This window comes from Falco peregrinus, chromosome 14 (assembly GCF_023634155.1).
Source record: "Falco peregrinus isolate bFalPer1 chromosome 14, bFalPer1.pri, whole genome shotgun sequence".
Lineage (NCBI taxonomy): Eukaryota > Metazoa > Chordata > Aves > Falconiformes > Falconidae > Falco > Falco peregrinus.
In genome coordinates, this window is record NC_073734.1 from 13,717,396 (window position 1) to 13,733,100 (window position 15,705).

At 41.5% G+C, this 15,705-nt stretch overlaps 1 protein-coding gene across 2 annotated transcripts in view; it reads right to left on the reverse strand.

The window, feature by feature from the left end:
* Positions 1–15,705, reverse strand: part of CHST8 (carbohydrate sulfotransferase 8) — a 185,763-nt gene that overhangs the window by 133,665 nt on the left and 36,393 nt on the right. For both annotated transcript variants that reach the window (XM_055819166.1, XM_055819164.1), the window contains exon 2: positions 9,290–9,513. In XM_055819166.1, coding sequence (XP_055675141.1) covers positions 9,290–9,398 — 109 coding nt within the window. In that variant the 5' untranslated portion in view covers positions 9,399–9,513. The remainder of the gene's footprint in view (positions 1–9,289; positions 9,514–15,705) is intronic.

Consider the following 15,705-nt stretch of genomic DNA (forward strand, 5'->3'; position numbering starts at 1 on the left):
TGGTATCCCAGCCCTCCTTAAGTTCTCACTAAAGTCTTCAGGACGAGTTTTAAAGAATTATAGTGAACTACATTAAAGTCTCAATGACTTCAGAATTGCTTTGCTGTGGCATAAAATTCATGGTATCTACCTGCAGGTTTATACATTTACTTTTGTGACTATTTGAATACGTGTCTTCTCATTTGTTTACAGTGGAGTAGTGAGAGGAATTTGTTTTCTTGTACGAGATAAGCATCATCATGTTTTTCCTAGCAGCTGCATGCACAATTAGAAGGACCCAATTAAAGCTGCATTCAGTTCACACAGAGAGGCAGTGATTGCTGTCTGTAATTTCTCCTGTGGTCTGACTTATGGGCATTAAGCTGTGCAGAAGTTTATTAACAAATAAACTCAAGTCAAACAAGTGAAAAAAAATAAATGCAACAGCTTGAGAAAAAGAGTCTCCCCTCCCACCCCTCTCAGGTAGCCACTGGGCAAATGACCAGTTTCCTCTGTTTAGGCTTGTGCTTTCTCTCCTCCTGGCCACAAGAGTAAGTATTTGTGTGTCTCCTCTGCTTCTGTGTCAGCCACTCTGCAGCAGATGCAGGCCAGCTGAAGACTCCTGTGAATTCAAGCCTAAAACAGTTCTAAAGCCAAATATACCTTTGTTTGTTCCAAGCATTAGCTGCGCTGTCATTACAGAAAGCTCAGCACTGCCAATCACTGTGCCAAATGGAAGGAGAAAGGTAAATGAATTAGAACAGGGAAGGAACAGGGCATTGGAGCACAGGCACCTTCTTGAAGGATGAGGAGTTTCATTCACAGCCAGCTCTTTTTCCCTTCCTGAGGCTGTTGAGTTCCAACTGCTCTGTAACGGGATTTGATGTCCCCTGATTTCCTCCCAGCCCATGTAACTGTCCCTGTGTACGCCCATACGTACTCAGTGGCACAGCATGTTTCACTTTCACCGTCCAGGGATAGCCGAAGACTGTTAAACACCGGTCTCTTGGCTAATGCACTACAAAGAGCAAAACATCAGACATCCAATCCCTGCAAAGAGTTTTATGAGAAAATGTGTGGTTTCCAACTAAAAAGCAGGAACAGAAGCCCCAGAAGATTCTATTTCTGTAGGTATGAACAGCCAGCGCATAGTGATTCTGAAAAAGAGGGAAAGAACAATTGCACTGATGTGCAGAAGTGGCAACAAAGGAAGGGCCTGGCTGGAGCATTTCCTCCCTTAATCACCACATAGGTCTCCTAAAGTGGCTGAAACCAAGAAGGGACAAAGATGGGACTTAATTTTTACAAGATGCAGAATATTCTGACCCTCAGGCAGCAGAGCACGTCAGGCATGGGAGCAGAGCTAACAGCTGAGCCACTCTAGTTGGTATTGAAGTGCATTTCTGCACTGATGCAATGAGCTAGCATCTTGCAGGATAAGGCCTCTACAGAATAAGATTAAAATCAGTTAATCACCCGCATATGTCAAGTGGTGACACATCCCAAACCAGTCACTTACTTTCAAAAATATATAGATTATTCATTTGAAGAAAATGATAAAGATGTCCACAAGAAGTTGCTGTTGTGTAGGGCCTATACGAGATCAGTTATTTGGCTTTTTATGCTCTCTTGACTGGTGCTAAAGCAGTAAACTGGCAGTTTTGATGCTGATACACAAAGCAAGCCGTAATAGAGAAGAAAGCCACTTTTAATTTCAAGCTCCAATAGAATCATGAAAGGAAAATTAATGTTTACTAAATGAAAAAGGATAATATTGCTGGAGAGAGGAAGTTTTGGTTAAGCTTTTAGGGCAAGGTTAATAACTTTGAGAAATGGAAACATGTATTACAAAACATGTTTAAAATGACATAAACTTTAGAAAATCCAGAAAGCATTTTAAAATTACCTAAGCTCCTCAACGTGGTATCAAGTTTTAAAAATCAAGCAAACTGGATGATAGCTGACATAAGGAAGAAGGCTTTCTAGTATTGAGACTTTTCTGTGAAAAATTCAGTATAGCCTTATAATTAGAATAAATGTTTTGAGGTGAAATGAAAGCATGCTGATCAACTTTTGCACATTTCTGTAATGCCTCTGCAAATTTCCAGGGGAATCTGAGAAGCATCCAGGTTTGTTCCCTAGGAATATACTTTCATAAAGCTGCCACTCTGAGAGTCTTCTGACATATCACAGTGCGATTCAGTTTTGCCTCTGATATGTTGCCAAGCACCATAAACAAATGCAGCTCTGAGATGGCAGGTCACTTCTTATTTTCCCAGACACAACAAAGAAGTGTCAACCTCTGACAGTTTTTAAAAGTAGGCATTAAAAGAAATATCAAAGCTTTTTTTTTTTTTTTTTTTTTTTTTTTAACCAGTCAGTATCTGAGAATGCTTACAGAAAAAGAGAGGATAGGGAAATCTGTGGAAGTGGAAGCTGCGCTATATGAGTGATTTAGAACTACATCACTGTGTTTTTGTGTGGATAAATAGATTTGGGGTTAGGCGACATGAACTTTTTACCATCAAATGAATGGACAGTGGCTCTGGTACAGTCATCTGGTGGGTGGGTGTGCGCACCACTGCAGTGGGATTATAACCGCTGCTAGTCATGCATTGGATTTTGTGATAATTTCAGTTAATATGGTTTGGTCTTGGATTTTTGTTGTAGGATCTAGCAGTCCTTAGGTACCTTGAATCCCCTGCAGAGAACCCCTTTATAATAGGAAATGGAGACATTTAGCAGGTGAATTGCCTGATTTAACACAATACAGCACAATCTGTGAGTAGGACAGGAGCAAACCACAGCAGTTGTGGATCCCAGTTCTGCAGTCTAACACCAAAGTGCTCCGACTCCTGTGGAGCACTTGCTGATGGCTGACAGGAAATACTGGTCCTATAAATGCTGGCCTGCGATGCTATAGCTTGAGAGTTGTATTTGCTTTAATGGGCTTTAGGCTAAGAAATGATATAAAAAGGAAAAAAAAATGGCCTGCTCTCAATACTATTTTGTAAATAAATGCTGCATTTTTCGTGACTGGCAAGGATATGGCAAAGTCATGAAAGCAGGGAAAAAGCGTCGCATGAGACCATCTCTATATATTACTTGTGATAAAAAGCTTATACATGATTGCTTTGAGCAGTAGACTGCATTTCTTTTGAACAGGTTTGCACTGGCAGTGTGCTGTAGGGTTTCCTTTGTAACCATCTGTGCAGCGTTTGATCCCCCTATAGCAGTAGACTGATGAAGTCATTGCCGGTGCTTCTTTCCAATGTGAAAAACAACCAGGTTCACATTCATGGTCAGTCTAAACTACACCCATTTCAAGCAACAGAAAAGAGAATATCATACTCGTAAGACCACATTTCCCTTATAAGTGCCTTGCCTCAGCAGACAAGGGAATAGATCTTTTTCTTTTCATCCCAGTAACTGCAGACCATTGGGAACTTGTCTGCACACAGGGAAGTTCTTTGCTGGGAGAAGTTCAGCTAAAGAAGACTCAGAGGATGTGACTGCAGAAGGTTCAGCCGCTCTCGAGTCGGTTGGTGGAAGCTACCCCTACACACATATAACAGTATGCCGATTCTGCTTGGAGAGCGTCAGCAAGCCCGCTTGCCTCTGCTACAGTCACCAGATCCTTTGTTCGTGATTTCTGCTGATGCTGTCAGTTGAGAAGCAGATTAAATGGCTTCCAGTTTATAAAGAGAAGTAAGTTGCAAATTGTAGGAAAATTACTTCTGAAATTATATAACAATGCTAGTTCATTTTCGGTCGTATTTATAAGAAGTTTCTAGTGCGACAAACAAGTGGAACGTTGTGCACTAGGACAGTATTATGGAAATGTACAGCAAACACGGAGATGTGCATAGGACTGTAATTTGTGAGTAACAAGGTGTATGTGCTCTGAATAAGTAATTAAGAAAATTTCAGTACGGCTATAATATTGGTATTTGCTCTAAGGCTCCTGCAATATACAGTAAGGTCTCTGCACTGTGGCTGCCTTGTGCCATCAGGTTTGCAATAGCGTTGGCATGCCAGCCCTTCAGACTGCTGTCTCTCCTTCCTCCCTCTCCTCCCCATCACACCCTTAGCAAAGCAGAAAATAAAGAAGATGACAGTATTATGTTAGGAACTGGTAGATGAGGTAAGGACAGCAATAACTGCAGAATCTCAGTCAGATGAGTTTCAGCCTTGGTTATAGTCATTCTTGACTTTTGAATTCTGATACAGTCAGAGTGCAAAGCCGGTTCTATTCCACTCCCTGTTTTTACCCATTTGGAGCTTTCACAACATGCATCCTTTGAGATGTATTTTCCACCTTTTCCCAGTTCCCAGAGGAGCGTGTGTCCATATATATTGATCTTAAAAGTTCTAACTGAAAACTCTTAATGATTTGTGAATTCAGTAACCATATGGCAAAACCCCAATAATTTTTTCTTCATGGACTCATTCACCGTATAGAGAGGAATTTGCTACATGAATATAGGTAGATGTAGAGGAATATTAATAATTCCCTTAGTTTTTATGTGGCAAAATCTCCTATTAGAAAAGTAGATACCAATTTAGAATATCCTTTCTGCTCTGACTAAAGTCCATAGTCAGTACAGCTATAGGCAGAGTGGTACAGCTGCAGATACTATGCCCCTGGTGCAGCTTGGACACAGTGGTCCTGGTATTCATGACCTCACCTGACCACCTGCTTGCTGTTCATGACCACAGTCCTGTCTGCAGCCCAGGGGCTGGCTGGTCTGCAGCCCAGAATTTTGTGTGGCATTTGAAATCCACCTGAGAGCTGTCAGGACATCACTTGCTGATGTTTGTCCATGTTGCTCCCTCTTGTACCACCCAGATGCAGCTCTCACAAATCCAAGTTCTCCATGCTGCCAGTGATCTCATAAATGGGATTGGCCCTGGCCAGGGCTGTAAGGGTGCTCGTTAGCCCTGTCACCTCTTCCACTGTAAAAACCGAGCGAGAGGGCACGTGCCATTATGCTGAAGAAACCTCTTGCTAACCACTGGGCTGGACAGACCCCTTCCCAGCTGCTTTTATGGTACCAGGACAAACACAGCAGTGGAGTGCCTGCACATTTAGTTACTGTAAAGTTTTTGCATGTTGAATATTCTATCACAGACAGGAGATTTATACATTAAAGAGTCATTAGCAATAGGATGGGCATATGTGTATTAAATTCTTCTTGTGCACCATGTGTAAATGTGCTTCACTTATCCAAAACAAATCCTTTACTGTGTCTGTTTAAGAATAATGGTGTGGTTACTGCAGAAGCCAAGATTTGTATCATAGAATCACAGAATGGTTTGGGTTGGAAGGGACCTTAAAGACCATCTAGTTCCAGCCCCCCCCCCACGGGCAGGGACACCTTCCACTGGAGCAGGTTGCTCAAAGCCCCATCCAGCCTGGCCTTGGACACTGCCAGGGACGGGGCATCCACAGCTCCTCCGGGCAGCCTCTTCCAGTGTCTCACCACCCTCACAGTGAAGAATTTCTTCCTAATATCTAATCCAAATCTACACTCTTTCAGTTCAAAGCCATTCCCCCTTGTCCTAGCGCTACGTGCTCTCGTAAAGTGCCCCTCTCCTGCTTTCTTGTCAGCCCCTTTAGGTGCTGGAAGCTGCTCTAAGGTGCCCCCGGAGCCTTCTCTTCCCCAGGCTGAACAACCCCAACTCTCTCAGCCTGTCTGCACAGGAGAGCTGCTCCAGCCCTCCGGTCATCTTTGTGGCCTCCTCTGGACTCGCTCCAACAGGCCCGTGTCCTTCTGATGTTGGGGGCCCCAGAGCTGAACCCAGCACTGCAGGTGGGGTCTCATGAGAGCAGAGCAGAGCAGAGGGGGACAATGAATCCCCTCCCTCGACCTGCTGACCACGCTTCTCTTGCTGCAGCCCAGGGTGCTGTTGGCTTTCTGGGCTGCAAATGTACGTTGCTGGGCCATGCTGAGCTTCTCCTCAGCCAGCACCCCCAAGCCTGTCTCCTCAGGGCTGCTCTCAGCCCATTCTCCGCCCAGCCTGTGTTGATGGTTGGAACTGCCCCAACCCATGTGCAAGGTTGTGTATACATATCTATAATTATATATATAAGGTATTTCTAATTATACAGGGAGAATGACTAGAAGAGCATTGTGTTTCTATATGGCTTATAACTATCATTCATACCACTTCTCAACCCACACCCCTGCTTTATCCTGCATTCTCCATGGTAATAGCACTCTTCATAGGTGCTGAGAAAACGACTGTCGTAAGTGAAGTTATTGTCTCTTTAATGACCACAGGAATATCTACTGTATTGAATATATTGGCTTGGGAAATCTGTTTTGCCCACCCTAAATGGCTGTCTGTCTTAAATATATCTGCTCAGTGTGATGTGTGTTATATAAATAAAACTACACAGACAGCGTGTTTGTCAATCAGCAAAAAAGGCTCTACACCTGCTATCCCGGGCACATATACTTTGTAAGCATTGGTTTCCAACAGATAAATGTAATCAAGGTTTATATGCTCACAGAAGCCAACAGGATGGGATTTTTTCACTTGAAAGATCAGAAGAAAATTGTAACTAATGTTGTGGAAAATTACTTTGATATTGCTTTCTCAGTACAGCATCACAATTAGGTAGCAATGTGAAGCATAGGGAAAGAATAAATGAATAGTAACAAATCAACACAAACAGCTACTGTCAGGAGTACTTTGCTCAGTGAAAGTAATGTAAGCATTACTTAAAGTTTTATGGCTGTGGATTTTATACTGGTTTAAGTAGTACATCAAGGTCTCACCATCATGCTTGCTAGGACTAAAACAATCAAGAACAATTTCCGGAACAGACAGATAAAACTAAAGTACCAAAGTAGTTTTATTAATCTTGTTTCATAAGTTGTACTGTCTTAAATTAAAGATGACTGGACATACTAACAATGAAAAATGGCCTTTTGGACAATGCAAAATTCTCCTACGCTGCTTTTCAGTGGAAAATAAACATTACCAACTTTTCTCCAGCCTTTCTGATGAGATTCCAGCATCTGGCAAATATGTTTTACTACATAGTAACTACACAAGAAATACAAAAGCAAAGGCTAATCCAATAAAACCTTGACATGCAGAGTCTGTTGTCCTAAGTAGCTTAATGATACATGCATTTGTTCAATTCTATTGAGGGGGCAATCAGACAAGCAAATTACAGCAATTTCTGCTCTCCATTAGAAACAGGATTTTTTAAGGAGGAACACTGGACAGACGAAGGGAAGGATCCTTCTCAGCATGCCAGAAATGTCGCTTGTGATTGACAGATTTTCACAGGAGACTGTCTAGAGATGAGACATGCCTACCTCTCTTTTTAATGAAACAAATGGATATTTTTTCCTGTGTCCTTTAAGCTGCCTAATATGTTTTAGTGATAACTGGTATCATTTTCGGAAGCAGTGGATGTGAGGAGTTTCTGAGTCCACTGAGAGTTGAAAGCACTTAACGCACATGAAAAATCAGCCAAACAGAAATAAGAGTAATTGTATTGAGCACCTTTTACTCAAGTGTACAGTCTGGTTCCTATTAACATAAATAGTAATTGAATGTGAGAATCGAGCAATTGATTACACAGCTTTGGCAGTAACAGTGTTGTTCGTGTTTGAGCTATGCAGAACCCTACCCACAGCAATCGACTGTGTTATGGAGTGAGTTTTTCTGCTGGGGGTAGGAGCTCAGTTCAAACTCACTCACTTTCATTTAAATGTGCTTGGGCATCCCCTTCTACAGTTGCATCCGTCTCAAAAATCACTTCACAGTGCACTACAATCAGCAGCTGGTGTTCAAAAGGTTTGTGGCAGAGAGAACAGAGGTACAACCGATCAAGAAGAGGGACCAATAATGAAAAAATGGAGAAGAAATGGCACTTTTTTTGAGACACCACTAGAAATTCCTTCTCTTTCAGGAGCAAAGAATTAACTTTTCAATGTAAAGGTACACATTCGTAGATGTATTAGAGTACTGCCTGCATTTGCTGTCCATATGTCTTTCCCCTCATGCCCAATCTACTGGCCAATTTCAGTTGAATGTGACCAGTACTGCCAGTTTCAATCTGTAAGCTCTTTTGCATCCAAGTATACAAAAATAAATTGCAAAAGCACTGAATAGACTGGTTAATTCTCTGCTTTGCACAACACTGATGATTCATTATTTCTCTAGTTTCAGCTGAGTGGCTGTTTTCAAAATTGGTGTGCAGTTGGACTAAATAATAAAATACAGATTGATTAGTGACATGGAAATAAGCACTTAATAAACCTGGACACAGAAATTAGCACTTAATGTAATTATTTAAGAGGTCTTTGTGTTAGGGTTCAGCTCCTTTAAAAATGTTAGTAATACTTGAAAGTATACACAATTGTGTTCATTGTACAGTGACGATGTCAATCAAATAGACTTTTTATGAAGCATGTATTTAGTCAAAGGAGAATTTCAGTGCCTGTAAGAGCAAACATAGTGACCAAACCTTGGCGCACAAGGGCATTATTACGAGCTGGAGTGTCTGCACTGGCATTTGTCCAGGCTGTAAACCAGCCTTCATTACAGCCTTAGTCAAAGAAAAAGTGACTGTAAGTAAATCAAGAGATATCATGCTTTCTCATACTTCTTGTGTGCTCCCCCTTTAAAAGGAAACTACTGTTACAGCCCACAGTTTTCTAGTTGTCACACTGATGTGGTCTTTGTGGCTCTTCACAGTTTAAAGTTAGTAGCGCAGGAAGACGGCATGTGTGTGAAAGAAAGTTATGAAAAGTTGCATGGAAGTTAAGTATGTTAAAGGAATGCATCCCAAAGTATTTTATGTTTCTCGCATGACTCATTTATGCATCCCTTATTTTGCATCTCCATGACACGTTGAATACAATATACGGGCAAAGGTAGATTCAGAGGCATATATTTGCAGAAACTGAACTTTTGGGGAGAGTTCTTATTTTCATATTTATAGTGGTATATCTGCTAGCAGAAGTTGGTCTCAACTTTAGCAGAGAATTAATTCCATGCACCTGGACCCTGTGCACCTTGGCAAAGATCCCTGCATAATCAGTTAATGGGTTCTTGGAACTGTTTTTTAAGCAAGCTCCTCTTTCTTTCTTTCTTTCTTTCTTTTTTCCTTTTTTCTTCCTTTTTTTTTTTTTTTAAGAAATTGATAATTGATTTTAAAATAGCCTTCATTAAAAAAATCACATGCCTTTGTTGAGACAACCTCTTGAAGATGTAAAACATGTTAAGGGTATAAGTATAAAATGTTGAACATGAAAGAGCAAGTGAGTCAAATAGGAGTGCTAACCTGGTGTCTGCTGATGAACTATTTCTTCTGGATCCTGCAGGTGAATGAAGACAACGAGCCCAGCTGCTCCAAACAGCAAGATGAAGGAGAACATACATGTCAGCCTCATAATTATTGTTCTCAGATCAATCCGATTCTGACCCAGGAAAAGAACTGCACACAATCTTCGGGATGCTCTTCACTCATAGTCTCACCCTCTCATCTGGAAGTCTGGCGTAATACATCTACAAGAGGTAAAAAACCAAACCTCTAAAACTTAACATACAGAGCATTTATTTTTTTCAATGCAGATTAGTAGGTTTAAGTCCTTGATTAGACCAAATAACTAATTTACAGTTAATTGCAGGCATGCAGTCAATTTCTGCCCCATCACTTTGTCTTTAATTATATGTCACTGTGTTTAACATGTTGAAAAAGACAATGTAGAATATCGTTAAAAAGCGCAGTTTGGGAAAAATGGTCATGCCACAGCTGCAATTTGCACAGAAACCCTTCTTAATACTTTGCTTGCTTCAAGTGAAGCATGTGTCACTTTATTTTTCACCGGTTAAACAATATGAAAACCATAAAGTGAGATAATGCGGGGGAAATGATCTCAAGAGCTGCACCTTGCATGTCAAACATGGGGAGAAGAATGAACAACTGGCAGCTGCCTGCTTCACCCTTGATAAAAACAGTCGAACTAAAACTGTGCACCACTGGTCGTCATGCTGCCCACTGGAAAATCTCTGCAGGTGCATTGATTTCCAAGGCAAATCCTGGTCACACTGCTTGGACCTCCCGCTACTGGCTTGCAGAAAACATGAGGAAAGAGAACGTGGGCAGCAAGCCGGCTATCTCTGCAGGAATGATGGGCACGGCTGCCTCTCCATCCCTGGGATCTCCCAGCGAGTTTCTGGGGTCGGTTCTGTGAATTCTCACCGCTCACTCTAACACTTGCCATCATATGCAGTCCCATGGAAGGGCAGCAGCCCTAGTCCCAGTTGGGCACACTGTATGTCATTCTAAACCTCTTGCTGAGCACAGCCCTGAGGCAAATACTTCACTTTAAGCCCATGAATAGTCGCCCTGGAACCAATGCTGGGTTTATTTTCTGTTAAAATTGTGGCAAGTATTAACTGTGTATTTTTATTATTTTTTCACCTTAAACATTTCTCACTCATTTAAAAGTAAAACTAAAAGAAAACGTCACAAAGTTTTTCAACGCTAGAAAAGCCAAATCCTTATGGGTCTTTGCACAAGTCCATCTGTGCCTGTTGTGTGCATGTGTATGTAGTATGGATGGACTTTTTGCACATATATTTATTTATATTTTCTTTAAGGTTCAAATACTAACTCTAAAGCCCTAGGTGAGTCAGATTAAGGAAGGACTATTAGCCTTCAAAGCAACTGTGTTATAGTTTGAAACACTGCTGTTATAAGCAAACAATTAGGGAATATGAACCACCCTCTCTCTGGTTCACTACAGAATTTGTTTGCACTACATAGTCAGTGGTTTGAAGAAATGGGTACTTTAACCAAATCCACCTGTGGTAAGGCTGGTACAACACCAAAATCACAGCATTGTTTTGTAAAACTGTCCAGTCAGAGCTTTCTAAGAATTGCATTTGATTACCTAATATAAGCATTTTCCTTTTTGTAACCTATTTACGCTCTCTGCATGCTCATGGGGAGGAGGATGCCTCTGCCCCAGTCTTACAGGACAGGTGTGAGGCAAGTGCCTTGCCCAAGATTGCACAGAAAAACTGTGACGCAGCAGAGCTGAAGGGTCTCCCAGCCCCTAGGCTGGCGTCAGTGGCGCTGCCCTTCTCTGCTGGGAATGCCCTGGCAGCTGGTGGGATAGAGAGCTGGCAAGAAATGTGTAATCATAATTTGAGAGAAAGCAGCTTAAAAACATCCGCTCCCAAATAACAAAGGTTTTATATTTGCTTAATGCTGAGTTTTAAGGTCATTTTTTGCATGAATTATACTCTTGAGCACATAATGCGTTTCTAAAACAATTATTATTAGCTTAAAATGCTAAACCATTTTCCCTGGGTTTGATTTGTTGCAATGTTTTTGTTTGAAGTAGAGGCAGCATCAAGAAAGAAGATCCCTAGCTAGTTTTTAATTAGTGTGAGAAATGCTACAGTAGCAGTTTTTAACAGTTACAATGTTTGCATTATTCCACATCCTATAGGACAACTGTGTTCAGGATCACATAACCTTTTAAGGTAGACATTACAGTGTCTTCGGGACACCTCAAGATGCAACAGTAATGAAAGCTAGATGAAAGCATGTATTGAAAGAAGAAAAGGCCACGTGTACTTGTATAACTCTAAAGAATGCTGCTCATTGCCTGTTGCCGATACACGTTTTACAAGCAGTGAATGCAGAGGGAGTCCGAGAAGGAAAAAGAAAGAGAACCTTTCTTCTCAGCAAAATTATTACCTCTCAACAAAACACAAACTTCACAGATCTTTAAATTATGGGTCTAGGCTTTTTCCCTCCCTATTCTCCTGTAATTATTTTTTCAATCAGTTGACTTTAATTAACGTGTCCTAGGAGAACAAAGCTGGTGAATGGGAATGGCTGTTTTATACATGCTGAGCATGTGCTTCCTGAGCCCTCCCAGGCTGGTCGTTGAGTTACAGGAGCAGAGCAACTCTGAAAGCCTGATAAACATGAACCAAGTATCCTCATTAAGGAAACATTTGAAAATTGTTTACACTCAAATCATGTCATTTTAAAGATGGCTGAGATAAAATAGCTACAAAAAATTGTAGTGGAGCATCAGCTAAGAGTTTCTTCAGGCACTGCTTCCTCAGGTGTGTGGAGAGGGATGCTGTATCTGGGAGCTTTGGATTGATCCATGGCGAGCCCCAGAAGCTGGGAGGCAGAATTTGGATGAACCCATAGCCGTCAACTTACACTTTGGATTTATGGTTGCATACTTTAACTGTGCTCCTACAATGGGCAAGAATATATTTTTATAATTCTTATTAGTATTACTAAGAGTGCAAGAAGATAAGGCTGCAAGCAGCTTCCAATCTAAACTCCATTTTCAACTGCCCTGAACTTACTAAACAGATGGAAAGCGGTTCACTAGAATGTGCAATAATGAAATGAAACATCTAACTTTTAATTTATTCTTCCTTTATACATTCCTGTGGTGGATAAAACTCCTAAAAAACATACAAAAATATGTTTTTCTAAGCTTTCCCATTACCATGTTATGTGAATGCTCTGCCCTTGAAAGCAGCAGAAGTATGTGCATACACAGATAGTAATTAGCACTCAGATAGCACTTTCCAGTTCAAAGACATTCATTAATCACCATAGTACCCCTATGAGGCTGAGGTGAGGAAGTATTAGCATTGGATAGGAGAATAGGTGTTGCATCATTAAAACAAGCCCTTTAAGGAAAAAAGTGTACAGTTTTAGGTAAAACCCATCCAAATATGTTTGAGGAAAATATTAGAATATTATAGCAACATTTTCAGGTGCCAAATCTTTTATTTACAAACACAGAAACAGGACTAATTTCCCCTGCTCCCAAGCAGTACTGAAAGACACTGCGAACCAATATGATGGGAAAGATTTATTTAAATCTTTTAACAAGAGTGGCACTGAAAGTAGTGCTTTGTAGGTCTGCAATCACCGCCTGGAAGCCTGATGACTGAATATTTTTACTGTGAGCAATTTGACATTATGATAATAGACCAGTCCAAGAAAGACAGAGAGACAGTTTTCTACCAACATCTCTGTTTGATTCCTCATCTGAGATGGGTCAGCCAGGCTGCACTCAGGGTTGTATCTGATAGCACGTGGCTGCTTGTTCATTCATGAGTTTTGAGGACCTGACATTCTCCCCCTTGTCTGCTAACAAGCCTGTGTGAACAATGGCACTGATAAGAACAATCTAAGGGCACGATGTAATTCTTGGGTAGAAACTCAGGGCATTGCCTTTGGTCTATCTAGAACTGGATCTTTACCTAATAGTAGCCACGTTGATGCTTCAAAGGAAAGTAAAAGACAAGCTTGCAGAGCAAGGCAGTAGGGTAACTTGGCCCCAGGAAAAGGTCTGTTGATCTTTAGTTGAGTTCACTTTCTTCTTATGTGGGTAGTGTATCTGAGACTGGCTGCCTCAGGAAGACACGGTGCCAGGGTGTGCAGCTTTCACAGCACTACCAACAGTTGCTTTTCGAGAGCTTGGTCACTCGCAGAGAACCAGAGGGATGGGGGCACAATAGCTACAGCCTCTTGTTTCTCTCTGTTGGCTGCTCACAGACCCTGCAGAGCCCAAACAACCTGACCCTCTGTGCAACTGGGTGCTGGTGTGTTTTCACTCTCCTGGGTAGCTGGTGACCAGCCCAGCTAAATTAGCCTGAAGAGGAAAGGAATTGTGCCAAGATGAGAACAGAAGAGGCTCTTTTCCTATGGAGCCAGAGGAGAGGAAGGACCAAGGAGGGCCAGAGACCCTGTAAGGCTCCTGCCCACTGTGGAGCACCTTTGTACTCTCACTTCTTGGGGCTTCCCTGCAAGGGGCTGATGCAGCTCCCAGTGAACGAAGGAACACAAACTATTGCTAGCGTCAGGTTTACATTACCATAGACATCAGCAAGTCAACAAAACACACAAGTTCTTTGCAAACATCCACTGATTGCTAAATTGGACAATTACAAATCACCTATGAATGAATGTAAATGCCTAGTTCACATGTATTTGGTAAGCTTCATTTCTCACGCTGTGCTGTGCGAGCTTTAGTTGATAGCAGGCTGCAGGTTCAGAGCGGAGTCAAAGCCCACTGTTTATTCAAAGGAGGGCAGCGGTATGTAGGTATCTGCCTTTTGAAAGCAGAGATTGATGCATTTCCACCAGGCGCTTTGTGTGCTGTTGCATAACCAAGTACTAAGCAGCAGAGATTAGCTTGGGCACGGGGGCTAAGCCATTCTTGGGACGCAAACTGGGATGTCTGCATGGTGCTGTGGAGCTCCCTGTGGAGGCAGGGGTCCGTGCAGCGCTGGCCGGGCTCTCTGTACCGAGAAACGTGGCACTGCATGGGCACAGCCTCAGTGGTGTCTTTTATCTTTGATAAACTGTCCCCAGTTAACAGCATGCATTGATTGGTAGCATTGCCAGTTCAGAGAGAGATGTTTATAAATGAGAAGTATTTTTGAGTCAGTCTTTACCTGATAGAAATGAAAACTACACGTCAAATTTCAGCACTCCTGTAGCTGATCTGGGGAAACTTTTGAACTGTTGGCCGCTGGGAGCTGTGATGTTTTTTTGTCTTCTACTGGTTTTGTTTAGTGCATTCTGAAAGGGTGCCATAACGGAGCACTTACTTTATGTGTTATTAAGGTAATTTTAGTTAGATTGTGTAATATAGAGACTGGCATAGTGGCAGCGGGCAATTAGCTGAATAGAAAAAAAAAATAATACTATTACTACAATAATATAAGGAAAAGATTTGCTATTATTACTGAAAAGATCACTTCTAGATACAGTAGCTGTGTTCCTGTGAGTTGTCTGAACAGGCTGCTTCTCATCTCTGAAGCTGAGCCAAGCATGCATTTCCTTGCTTCAAAGCACTCGAAGAGACAAAAGGCCTTCAAACACAGGGCACTAGCTTTTCCCATCACTCAAGTGTCCACTCTCTGCTTTACCCCTGACTTCTAGATCAGGCTTGTCCTGACATTTACAGAAGAAAAAAGGATTTATAAACGTTATTCATATTCACCAGCAAAACTATATTTTTATAGCAGTTTTACAAAGGCAGGCACTCTACTAGAGGTGGAGATATTAAAAGTCATATTATTCTGTAGCTGTCAGCACTTCTTGGAAATGGGAAATGCAAATGAATCCCAAGTATTATGCCCCAAATCCTCTAGCTTCTTTAGCATAGAAAGAAGTAGGAAACTGTTAATCCTGTAGTTGCTTCCATTCACCAAACATTCATCTTTGGGAGCTGGATTTTCTGTCAGTATATTCTTGCTTGTGTATCAATAAAACAAAAACTTTGATTTTCCCTGAGATTTGGAAAGTGCAATTTGTTTCCAGCTGGTATTTCATATCAGAATATTTTGTCTGGCTTCCTTCAACTTCATATGTAATTATGATATTTTATTTAATAAAAAACTGTTTTGAAGAAGAGCGAAATAAGAAATTTTAAGTTGGATCTGTTCAAAATGCCTCGCCCCTGAAATCTCCCCCAAATTCTTTCTGAAAATATCTGGATTTCTATATTTCCTTCGTGTGGGGAAAGGACTAAACCTGCTTTGATGAAATCACCAGTGAAGTTAAAGGTTCCTCTGACTCTCGACAAATCCTTGTAAATCAGAAGTGAAGTACCTGAGGGGAGGGAGGTGGCTCAGCCTTCCCACCTCTCTGTAATACCAGCCTATGTCTGAAGGATGTTGAACCCTTGCCACCAG